General features: G+C 37.6%; 1 protein-coding gene across 2 annotated transcripts in view; it reads left to right on the top strand.

The window, feature by feature from the left end:
• The first annotated feature begins 5,635 nt into the window (after positions 1-5,635).
• Positions 5,636-12,711, top strand: part of LOC124167339 (probable E3 ubiquitin-protein ligase HERC1) — a 110,834-nt gene continuing 103,758 nt past the window's right edge. For both annotated transcript variants that reach the window (XM_046545334.1, XM_046545333.1), the window contains exons 1-7: positions 5,636-5,915; positions 5,993-6,165; positions 6,242-6,484; positions 6,612-6,783; positions 10,194-10,370; positions 10,862-11,199; positions 11,765-11,959. In XM_046545334.1, coding sequence (XP_046401290.1) covers positions 6,019-6,165; positions 6,242-6,484; positions 6,612-6,783; positions 10,194-10,370; positions 10,862-11,199; positions 11,765-11,959 — 1,272 coding nt within the window. In that variant the 5' untranslated portion in view covers positions 5,636-5,915; positions 5,993-6,018. The remainder of the gene's footprint in view (positions 5,916-5,992; positions 6,166-6,241; positions 6,485-6,611; positions 6,784-10,193; positions 10,371-10,861; positions 11,200-11,764; positions 11,960-12,711) is intronic.

The raw sequence follows: 12,711 nt of genomic DNA, 5'->3' as shown, positions 1-12,711 counted from the left end.
ATCTGTGGGGATTACAGTTGTTCAGTAAACCGTTGTCTGAGTATGGATCATTACCCACTACCACTGATAGACGATTTGTCTTTACTAAAAGGTGAGTGTTTCTGTAAAATTGATCTTTCTCAGGCATATCTACAGTTAGCCGTTGGTAAAGAATCACAATCTATATTAACTTTGAGCACCCATGTAGGTTGTTTTAAAGTAAAGAGAATGCTGTATGGGATAGCTTCTGCGCCCGCTATTTTCCAGCAAACCGTTGAAAAAATCTTACAGGGTATTCCTAACTTATTTGTGTATCTTGATGATATTCTTATTTATGCTGAAAATTGGTGTGACTGTTCCTCTGTTTTAAAACAGGTATTAGGGCGATTGGCCCAACATAACATTGTCATTAACGTACCTAAGTGTGAATTTTTTGTTAACAGAGTCATATTTTTAGGTCATGTGCTAGATTCTCATGGGTTACATGTTGAAGAATCTAAGGTTAAGGCTATTGTGAATATGGGTGCGCCTTCAAATGTGTCTGAGTTGAGTAGTTTCCTAGGAGCTGTCAAATTCTATTATAAATTCCTCCCAGATGCATCTACTTTTATGGAACCCTTAAATAAACTATTGAAGAAAGATTTCCCTTGGTCTTGGGGTAAAGAACAAAAGGAAGCCTTTGCAAAATGTAAGACAGCCCTTAGTAGTAGCCAGGTACTTATTCCTTATTCCCTTAAGTTACCTATTAGACTAACTTGTGATGCCTCTCAAGTTGGGGCTGGGGCAGTTCTATCTCACATTCTCCCTTCAGGGGAAGAGCGCCCAGTGGGCTTTGCCTCAAAAACTTTTACCTCCACCGAACGCAATTATGCTCAAGTGGAGAGAGAGGCTGCAGCAGTAATTTTTGGTGTCACCCATTTTAACAAATTTCTTTGGGGGAGAGAATTTGAACTGGTTACTGACCACAGTTCTCTCACAATAATTTTTGGGTCAAAGACTGGTGTCAAGCCCCTCGCTGCTGCACGTCTTCAGCGTTGGGCAGTATTACTGCATGGCTACAGATTTAAGATTGTGTATAAAAAAGGGATAAATATCCCTCATGCTGATGTTTTAAGCAGACTTCCATTGGCAGATGATACACCAGTGGAGTCTCCTGAAAATGTAATATGTTTAGTTAAGACATTAGGTGTACCTTTGAATGCCCAGTCGATTGTGCTAGCCACAGAAAAAGATCCTGATTTATTAAAAGTACGGATGTACATCCAGCATGGCTGGCCCTCTAAATGTGATGATCTGCGGTTACAACCTTACTTTAAGAGACAGTTAGAACTCTCTATTAATAACCAGTGTGTCACCTATGGTTCGAAAGTTTGTATCCCAAAAGCTCTACAACGTGATGTCTTAAATTTGTTGCATGATCAACACCCAGGAATGAGTAAAATGAAAGCACTTGCTCGTGGTTATGTCTATTGGCCCACTCTTGACCAGGACATTGAAATTATGGTAGCTTCTTGTGAGCCATGTCAACAGGTCCAAAACTCACTTCCTCAAATACCATTTTCTCCTTGGGCATGGCCAAAATCTAAGTGGGAGAGAGTTCATGCCGACTTTTGTTATGTAGAAAATAAGACATTGCTTATTGTGGTAGATGCTTATTCTAAGTGGCCAATTGTTGCAATTATGAAGGAAACAAGTTCTTCTGCAGTAATTGAAAAACTTGAGTCCATGACAGCTGCATATGGGTTGTTTAAAGTGTTTGTCTCCGATAATGGCCCACCTTTTCAGTCCCAAGAAATTAGTGAGTTTCTTACTAGTATGGGTGCCAAACATCTGTTTTCTCCCCCATACTTACCAAGAGCAAATGGTCAGGCAGAGAAAACTGTGCAGCATGTAAAACAGGCTCTAAAGAAATCGGTGCTTGATAAATCATGTGAAGTATTGTCCTTGCAGCGTAGGATTAACAAATTCCTAATGGCTTATCGTACGACGCCACACACTGTAACTAAGATAGAACCTGCAGAGTTATTCCTGGGGAGGAAGCTTAGAACAAAGTTGTCCCTATTAAATCCAATGAGCATTGTGGAAGACCGGGTGACTTCCTGTAATGAGAAGGTGGCCTCCAAACATAGCACTAAATTACCGGAATTGAAAGAGGGTGATACGGTGTGGACACAGGGTGTTAAACACAATGTAAAACAATGGAAACCTGCGACAATAGTAAAGCAAGTGAGTGCCAAGTCCTTTGATGTCTTGTGTGATGGGAAACTAAAAAAAAATGTCTCCCTTCAATTCCTTCGTCCAAGAATTGTGTCCTGTGAAGATAAGAGAAATGAGTTTACCCCACCTGCTAATGTCAATACCGAGGAGGTTGCTAAAATCCCACTTCCCCAAAATGATATTTCCGAGTCAGACAGTCCAGGATCTGCTACCCATGAGAATACTCATGAACCCTTGCCTAGAAGCCCTGTATTGGCTAAGCCTTGTTCTACTCCCTTGAGTCGCCCATCACGAAAAAGGCAGCCACCAAAATATTTGAATGATTTTCTTATGTAATGTATCTTATGTTTTCATGTATTTAATTTTCATGTTTGTAAAGGGTTATTTTAGTGGAGGGGAGTTGTTGTATCCAGGGTGGTAGCCCTGTCCCAAGGATAAGACATGTGAGGACGGGGCACGCCCGGCAGTGGTTGGCGGGACTACGCCATGCGTTGTATCGTGCATAGCCCAGAATTAAAAGTTTATTTCCTATTGGACTCTTGTGTTTTCCTGCAATAGAACACCTCCATCCTCTGGTCTTACCAATCCAATTATCCAGTGATTTTTAACTTCATATCTGCCAAGTTATTTCCCACATAAATTTTCACTTTTCCTCATCTATGAGTGTTATTCCGTAATGAATGCTTAAATTTCCCGTTCCAAATGGTAGGTTCATACCATCATTCATTTTAATGAATTTCATGATTAATTTAAACAACCGGAAAGTTATTAACTACCAGTAATTAAATAATTTTGGTACTTACTTGCAATCATTTCATAGGCATTATGAGGGGTGATTACGCTGATAGTGTTCAAGTATCAAGGAACCACCAACATAAATGATTTTTTGATATTCTGCACCCCAATAGCTTCACTTGATGGAAATTTTTACTATATAAACAAATGGAAGAGGAAAGAAAGTGAAGGGAACCCAAAATGGGGGCGGACAGTAGTGATTATTAAGATGGTAAAAACAGAAAATAAGTGGGTAAAAATATGACATTAGTCATGAGTGTAATGCGCTTGGTTAATTCAACCAGAGCCGGAGCCAGGAATTTTGTCAGGGTAGCAAAGATCAGTTTACCACACCCCCTTTACTGGTCCACTCTTGCTCTACCTCCCTCCTCCACCACTAAAATATAATGCACCCGTAAGCCATTTTTTTGAGATGCAGTAGTTCAAATTACACACTGTATGATTGCTATTAAGAAGTTTTATTAATATTGTTATTAGAAGTTTTATTAATATTATTATTAACACCTAGTACCATGAGCCTCGGTATAATTGCCATGAGAATTAAAGAACCTGGATAGCGTAGTGGTCTGCGCAGTGGCCCGGAAAGCCAAAGGTCCGTGGTTCGATTCCCGGTCCAGGGGAATTTTTTCTCATGGCAATTCTTGTTAATATTGTTATTTAATACTTTATAAATTAATGATTAATTGTTCATCATCATCATTAGTCAACAATCCTGAGAATGGTTTGATGCAGCTCTTCATTCCTCTCTCCTGTCAGCTAGCCTTTCCATAGCTACGAATTCTTTTCTTTCACATTAATGCTAAATCATTTAATAAAAAAAAATAGTTTTTCTTCAATAACTTTTCAAATTTTGTCGCACCCTGGAATCTGCCTTGACCTAGTTCTGAGCCTGAATCCAATGCTAAAGACAAAGTAGTATTATAAGTGTTATAGAGAGCCAGAAGTGGAGGGGAAAATCAGCGGAGGATATTTCAGATCCCATGACACCTACCCCAGACGATATAAGATAGAACCGACGGAAGGTCATTAACACATTCAGGCCCAAGAAAAAACGTTTTTGAATTTACAAAGTAGAGGGTGTGAAAATGTGCTAGAGGAATGGCTACATTGATGGACTTAGTTAATATTTCTGTTCATATAAAGCAACTGACAGAATGGGCCATTTAACCCATCAGGGAAGGATGGGAGGAGAGAAATCCTGCGTCAGCAATAGCCTGCTATTAACAAAATGTTCCAGAAGCACAGTATAATTCATTGTTTCTGGCATGACTTCATGGAGTCAACTGAACATAATAAAAAAAATTTAAATACGTAATTCTACAGAATTTTATTACTGGACTACCTAGGTTTCGATATGTCACATCTGTTAATTATGAAATGTAAAAATCTTTGTAATTCCACATAAATTTATTACCATATGACCTAGGTTTTGATGTGGCATGTTGAGGTGTAGTACCGTAGTAAATTTATGTGGAATCACGAAGTTTTTAAAATTTAATAATAGGAGCACTGCACTCAAAGTGTTCTCATCTAAACAGGCAGGTATCAGGCAACCTCTGAAATATCCAGCTAATCTCAGGGTCAGCAGGGGTATACAGTTCTCGCCTACCATACTGAAGGTTTCAGGTCCGAGTACCACCAGGGTGATTTTAAATGTTCGTCTATATTGTTATTATTTAAGTGCTATTTATTGGAGACATTTGTCAGCATTAGAGAAAGAAAGTATTATAAACTATCCCACCACTGCTACAACTCCAATCCAATCCCTAAGCTAGTTTGTAGTACATTGAAATAAACTCAGAGCGAGCTCATTATGTAATAATTCCTCAAGTTGTGGCAACCATAACTACCTGATAACATGACTTTAAAGAACAGCTTTTTACCGTGTACTCCATTATGTTATCTGAAGAGGAATAAATACTCATTATTATTGAGTGGTCGAAGTGATTCGCAGATGACCTTCACAATCTTTCCTGAGGCCGCCTATAGCAGCCTATAGTCTACAAATGTCACTGCTGGGGAGCTTTCTCGTCAGTTGAGGAGGGAGTAATCAATTAATTAGAAGTCTCTAAAAATAATAACAAAGAAGTTACGAGTAACAGTATTGAATCTTGGGATGATGCCCAAGGTGTACAAGAGCACACATCTATAAAAGTTCCAAGTGAAAGTAAACGTTATAAGTCTGAGTACGCAAAAGGCACAGGTTTCTAAAAGCGCAATGATAATCATCTTACGTAAAAAGTTGAAATATGAAAGGAAGAATCACATAGTGGTTGTATAACACAACAAAAAAGAGGCATCAATATCTATCATACGTTCAAAACGTCATTGTAGTCAGTCGCTCAGTCAAGTTGAAATTGTCACTTCTCAAGCTTCTTTTCTCCTCCGTTTTTCATGATGATCAAAATCCACGAAAAACACAAATTTCAATTAAACATTTCCAGTCCATGTAATCATGTTACATAACTACAATCACAAGAAGGCAACGTTACTCAATCGAAATGTCTTGTTTCTTTCAAGGCTGAAAGGAGATTTGTTCGAAAGTATCCCCATAAAAAACAAAGTAAAACTCAAAAATATTGATCACGACAGCTTGTTAGTCCGCTTCATGGTAGTCAACTGTTAACTTCGCTTACGCTTCTTGCTGTTTTCCCGTTCTTTGATGTTCTGCAAAATGTAAAAATGACAAATGTATCCGTAACTAAAGGAAAATTCGTATTTATTGCGACTGTACTAGTTTAAATTTGATTTTTTAATCAAAATTTAGCTGTTGAAAAGGTATTTTGTAGTGTATTTCATGAATACTGCGCGAGATCAGTGTTTTGGTCAGTACGTCCATTATTTTTAAAATGTAAATACTGACGACGGATATATAGAAGAACTTCTTGTGTATGAATTAATGTCTTCTGAAATGCCTGCACCAGGTATGTGGATGTTAAACATTTCTTTCATGTGTAATGTTCAAATCCATAATCTTGACAATTGAGATAGTTGTTTGCAGCTGTTTCAGGAAGTTATTTTTTGTAAATGCTGATGATCATGAACGTGTCATCGCAAAGTATTAAAAAGAAATGGATGGACCATCTTAATGGTTCGTGGGCTGGTGAAAATAGTGACAGTATTGCTACGAGAGATGGGACCCACCTATTATATGAAAGACTTGTTGCCAACAAGGTACAATATAAATTTGTTGTGCATAGATGTATGTTCATTGATGCATGGGTCTTGACCGGTATCGTTTTTCCTATAGGAAGTGGTGGTTTTACCTCCCACCAACGTTCCAACCCAGAGTCCTTTATGGACTGATTTCGAAACAGAAGCCCCTACTGTAGCCGAACTTGATCATCATGTAACAGTTTTACTTTCTGCACAACTCGAGTTAGCTCGTTGTGTATGCTCAGAGTCTGTGTTCTCCGTTCAGTTGAAAAAGAGGCTTTGCGTGTTGGAACGGATATATCATGCAGTGTGGCACAAATATCATGACAAAGAAAAGGTACGTTTAGGATGTGATAATTTTGGCATTTCCTGACGGTATCTGTCATTATCTCCGTTTTGTCAGTCTTTTAGTGCATCAGAATGCAATTGAAGTGAAAATTTCCTGTGGATCGCGTTATTTTCAGGTTAAATCACAGATGGCCATTCAAGAAATGGATTCCCAACTTGATAAAACTGAATATTCCCATGACAGTATATCTTCAGGATCTCAAGCACTTGTGGAAATGGGGATAAAAACAGGACTGAGGTTGCTTTTCGCCTTATTACAACAGAGTTGGCATCAGAGTACAATTTCTGGTAAAGTGAAATAGAAATATGTGAATTAGTGTGGTGAAGGCCTAAATTTTGTTTTATTTCATTACTAATAGTTAACTTGTTTGCAACTTTCTGTGTAGTAAAATTCAAATTGGTCTTCCTCCTGGCCACAAAATGAGTTGCTTGAATATGGCTGTTTATGAGCAGAAAATTTTCAAGAAATCATAGGCGTCTCCAAATAGTTATTAGGCTGTGCATTAAAATTTTAATGATATATTTGTTCTAAATAATTTGTTTTGATATTTACTTTCTGGTTAGACTTTGGCTGCACCTTGGCTGTGGCCCATTCATTTGCTGCTAATGAGAGGGTTTTTCACCCTAGGTAGAGCTCACCATAATGGGGCAAATTACTTTACTCCATAATTTTGACAAAATAGAGCATCCTCCATTCTCATAAGGCTAAGGTATTCTTTGGTACGGTAGGCTAAGGTTGCTATGATCATTCTTTCACTCCTCTCTGCATCTTGCTAGTGAAATTGAGAACGTGAGGGATTTTTCACATTTTCAACCAGTTGGGTATGCTGTAAAGGCTGTTTTACACGGGGCACGGAATTGCGCAGGTTAGAGCTGCATTAAATTCTAAATTGGCGTGGAATTGCGTGACTGCATGAACGAAATTAGAATAGTGGCTATTTTGCCATCTCGCATCCACGCATTCTCACATGTGTTCTAGCAATTCAACGCTTTACACAATGCAATTTTGATTGCGCCTTAGCACGTACGTCAGATTAAGCAATTCCGTGTGCCGTGTAAAACGGCCTTAAGAGCATGTTGTGGACTTTAGTCATACGTCAGTGCATCAATTGGCAAATGATGTTTCAAGCTATTATTATCAATAATTTAGGTGCAACTACTTTATTTAATAAGGTGAACATAATCCCAGTGTAATATCAACCTTTCTCATGTCAAAAGTTGTTGATTTGTCGTGTTTATATGACCCCAATCCCATGGCCTACGTAATTTTCGTTCAGGATTTTCACATACCCATAAACTCCATTCCTTTTGATTCACGAATTTGGTGTTTAAGTCAGGAATGTTAACATATTTTTACATTTCGAGGTATTTTCTAATATATTCAATCACAAAACTGAACAATAATGACATTGCTGGATGCTTGTTTATGAAGTCAACAGCTTAAGTATTGGTGGATGGATTTGGTGGCACTTCCTCAAGGGACTTCAAATTTGCCATAAAACTTCTAGCTTCAGAAATGAAAGAAAATTTTCAGGTTCCTCTGAAAAACCTTATTCATTCCACTGTATAATGCTTTTAGAACTCCACCCCATACTTTACCTCTACCCATAAACCCATTCATCTCTCCTCTGACTACCCTGTCACTACATCCTGAGGACACTAGAAGAAAGACATTAGGACTTCATCTGCAATCCCGAGGAATGAACCAATAGGTCAGGCAGGAGCTATCACCACCCTAAGCCTCCTCTTTCCCCTGTAAGCGTATCGTAGTGCCCCAATCCTATTGCCGTTTGTCTAAATGGGCAGTAAGAAATAGCTTGGTCAAACTCAAAAATCATGTGATAGCATCAAAAAGCTTCATGTAGTGTTGTGAGTAATGTTTCTAGCTGGAACCTGCAAAATTTCTTTCAATTATAGTGGAATCAATGTTTCCGTCATATCTCATCTGAAAAAACCAGTTTCCAGCTTGTAAACTATGGCTTTGAAAGTGGGCATATTAAGATGAGCCAGAGGTTAGAATAGGAGGGGGAGAAGTCACACCATACCATGCAACAAAACACTAAGCACATGAAACCCACCTATATGAGATCACGGATTAAAAGACATCATGAAATGTGGCAAGGCTCTCAATTCAGTTTGGTCCTTATGATAGGCGGATCTAGGGGGGGCATGGGAATACGTTCGCCCCCCCAGACCCTTAAAAAAATATGCAAGATTTTTGATACGGTCCCATTGTCATTGCGTTCGTTTTGTATTACGAGGTAGCCTTGTGCCCTCCCCCCCCAGAACAAAATACTGGATACGGCCTTGCTTGTGCCCCCCCCTGAAAGAAATCCTGGATCTGCCCCTGGTCCTTATATAATGCCATAAGACTTTCTGATTTACGTAATTTTGCAGAATCATTATTCAAAATTTTGTCTTATTTTTATCTTAGGGTTCTTGCTAAATTCAGAAAAATTAAATAAAAACATGTTTTTGACAGAAAATTTAGCTTTAAATCTAGGGTAATTATTATTCACATTGAAAAAGTCAAAGAAATATTTCATAAATCCTATCTATAGATGAAGATGTATCTTTAAAAGGGTAATTTATTGTTTCAACTAATTGATATTATAATTTAAAGAGAGACATGACTGAAAATTTTGAACTAATGAGATGAAATTTTCAGTGCGTTGACAAGTTTCATTCAATGAGAGAAACATGGGTACTACTTGGGAGTAAAATTATCCTTAATAGTTTAAATAAGTTAATAAGTGTTAATAAGGTTATAAATAAATTTTTTGTGTGTATGCCTCTTATGACCTTTAATTTTTGGATAAGAAGCCAAACTACGAAGCTACTACCCATTTGCCTCTCTTAGTCCAACCAGGAGTTGCAGATGCACTCTTCCTCTGGTTCTTTCAACAAAGCTGAATTTGCTTATTTTAAATGGTAGAATAAAATATGCATTCATTTTTAGAAATGTCAGAACTAATGATGTCACAGGGTAGATGAATAGATGCGATTTAAATGGGGTTTTTGACTGAAATTCACTGTAGATTTGAAATTGAATCAGAAATCTGCTTGTTCGAAGGTATTTAGAAGAGATAGAAGAGCCCTAAAGTCACGACCACCATTAACGTAAGGAGTGGTGGAAGTAAATATAATGTCAGCATTGTCTTGCATCTAACAAAATGCATGAGGTTGTCCACAGTTTAACTTAGCATCATACAGATGGATTGATGTAATAGAAGTCCACTAACCCCTTGATAAGGATCAGGATTCCTCTCTAAAATTTATTCCACTGCTAGGATATGAACTTGATCACCTAGGATGGAAAGACAGCAATCGAGCCTCTCTTCAACTTGGTCCCCTGTGAACTTGGTACTAAATCATGGTAACCCAAGGGTAAAGAACCCTATGTGCAATCATGTTACAGCCTAGTTCCCCTGCATAGTGAACATAGGTTATTGGTCATTATCTTTTGTCTCAACTCCATATCTTTTGTATCAAATCCCATGGGAATTATGAAATTAAAATCCTCCTAGTGTGAGGTGGCCCAGGGAAAGGAACTGCCCCCTCCTATTCTGAATGTGTGACATTCACTAGCCTGTGAGTTTGTTTAGGGTGAGCTCTATCCTCACTTATCCAAACCAACCCCCGGGAAGATTCACAGAGTGAATGTCTGTTTGACGGCATCTTTTTTATTTTACTTTCAGGGGCACCAAATTTATGCAATGAAGTATTAAGCACAGCATATGATGTAATCAAAAGTCTGCCACCATTATCCTTGGCAAATGAGAGCCAAATACCTACAATGGGTATACAAAGCCTGCAAGAGATTACAAAGTTTTTGAACCATGCTTCCATGCCAACATCAGGATCTGATACCAATGGTAATTACGCTGACTGGAAACTTTTGAATCGAGGCAAAGTGAATAGCACCATTATTGAGTGTAACCTTATCAGTTATCATCTATAATGTTCTTTTGGCATAGTCCATGGCAGTGTTTCCCAAACTACTTTGAATTATTGCCCCTTTAATTATCCCATAAAACCCCACCCAAATGAAACTTAATAGCTTTAATCCTTGAATGTGCTGATGATCATTCAAGTGCTCTGCAGAAGCATTAAGCTCACAATCATTTGAGTTTTGATAGTGAAATTTCAATATATGCTGAATTCTTTAACCACATTTGCTATTTGTGGGGTTTAGTGTCAATCTGTACTCCTTATTTTTAACTGTGTAGTTGGAATAAAGATATTGTAACCTGTTGTCAGATATTTAACTTTTGAGAATATCTTGCTTTATGCATAAAACTCCTATCAAATTAATTTTTGCCTGGAAATTGATTTGTCTTGATTTGATTTTCTGTCTTATATGCAGGTCAACTTCTTGCTTCTGAATTGATGCTTGGCCTAGCATTACAAAGAGGCTCATTAAGATATCTCCTGGAATGGATAGAAATGGCTCTGAATGCATCTTCAACTCCAGAAAAGTCAGAGGAAGATAATGATTCAGCAGAAGGTTCATTGCCTGGGGGCCAGGTCTCAGTGAAAAAAGTATCAGGGGGAAAAATTACGGCCAAGACATTTTTTAGTGCTTTAGATCAGATGAAAAGCTCTGCACACGAGACAGATGAGAGGTATTCGGAGGCCAAGTTGGATGTTGATTCAAATGGCAACATGCCATTGTATCAGGCAGCAATATTCCTCATGGATGAGGTGAGTTGCTGTTTAAATTTATGTGCGAAGATTTTTTATCTCATGATTCCTTATCTTTCCACCATATTCCTTTCCGCTCTTAGTTGATGAATTTCTCATTTTTTGTAATTACATGAGGTTGGTGATCTCTAATTTTTCATTTTGTATTCCAAGACTTGTGTCGTATATCATGGTGCAGCTATATAACTATGTAATGGCAGGGGTAGCTGTCAGTGTAGATTGTCTTATGTATTTTAGTGAAGAATTCAGTTATCTTCTGACAGATTTAAAATATACCATTTATGTCCTGTGAAAAATGCCTCATCATTTTTCTGTTGGCTAGTAACTTCCTAGCTTGCTTTGACATGATCTCATTTCTTTATTGACTGATGATGCTTTGAATGGCAAATCTGGTAGTAACTTTGAATTTCTCTCTGAAATTGATGTATACACATTACATACATTAATGCTTTAATATATGCCATTGTTGTCAGCAATTTCAGATTTTGTTTCTCATCAGTATTCAGTTATATCTCAATTATTTGATGTGGAATTGATATCATGGTTCTTAACTCTTGCTCCTCAGCTTGTTAACCTTGCCTTGGAGTACATGTATTCTTGTGTGGGACCTGACAAAACAGATCTCCAGAATGTGAACACAAGCTCTGAGAAGTGTGATGTGTATGTTTGGGGGAGTAATTCTTCTCAACAACTTGCTGAAGGAAGTCAAGAGAAGATTATGATCCCAAAATTGGCCAAAGCATTTGTTGATGTGTACCAGGTAATTTTGTCTTAGTATTTGAATCAGTCATGGTATTATTTAGCTCAGATAAATGACGTTGATAGTTTAATGTCATCATCAAAAGTTTTGCAAACAACATTACGGTGCTCTGTTACCAATGATGTGCCACTGTTTGCAGAGAAAGTACAAATATGATCATAAGTTATACAGTAGAAGATTGATAATCTGGAATGCTTGGGACCAAACGCATTCTGAATTAACAATACATATTTCCAGTGAATAGATCAGTTCCCTGAATGTAGACTACAGTGCAACACTTTTTTCCCCGGAACGTGCATTAGCTTCAGTGGAAATGATGCATTGTGGAATAAAGGATCACATAATGAGAAAAAAAAAACAATCAAATTCATAAAATTAATGATTAAAGATGTGATTAAAAACACTCAAAACATTGACAGAGTTCTTCATCTGTGAATCGCGAAGGTACATAAGTCATGAAAGTAATCTTGATGAGACCTCCTGTAAACGGAAGGAAAATGGTGATTTTGGGGTTGGAACTTGAATGGCGAAAAAAACAGAAATAAAAAAAAACTCCAGAAAACCCATTGTTTAGGTTATTCCATTATTTAGATTACCGGATTGTCGATCTTCTGCTGTAGTTGTTTTCTTTTCTCAAGATTTTATGGTAGTTCCTTGATGATAGCCTAGTTTTATTGGTCAGTACTCGTAACAAAATTTGCAGTAAAGTCATCTGTTCTCACCATCTATGAGTTTCATGGATGCTTTCAAGT

The sequence above is a fragment of the Ischnura elegans genome, chromosome 10 (assembly GCF_921293095.1).
Source record: "Ischnura elegans chromosome 10, ioIscEleg1.1, whole genome shotgun sequence".
NCBI classification, from domain to species: Eukaryota; Metazoa; Arthropoda; class Insecta; order Odonata; family Coenagrionidae; genus Ischnura; species Ischnura elegans.
Note: the sequence above shows the minus strand (reverse complement) of the source record. Positions and strands in the feature narration are given on the sequence as shown.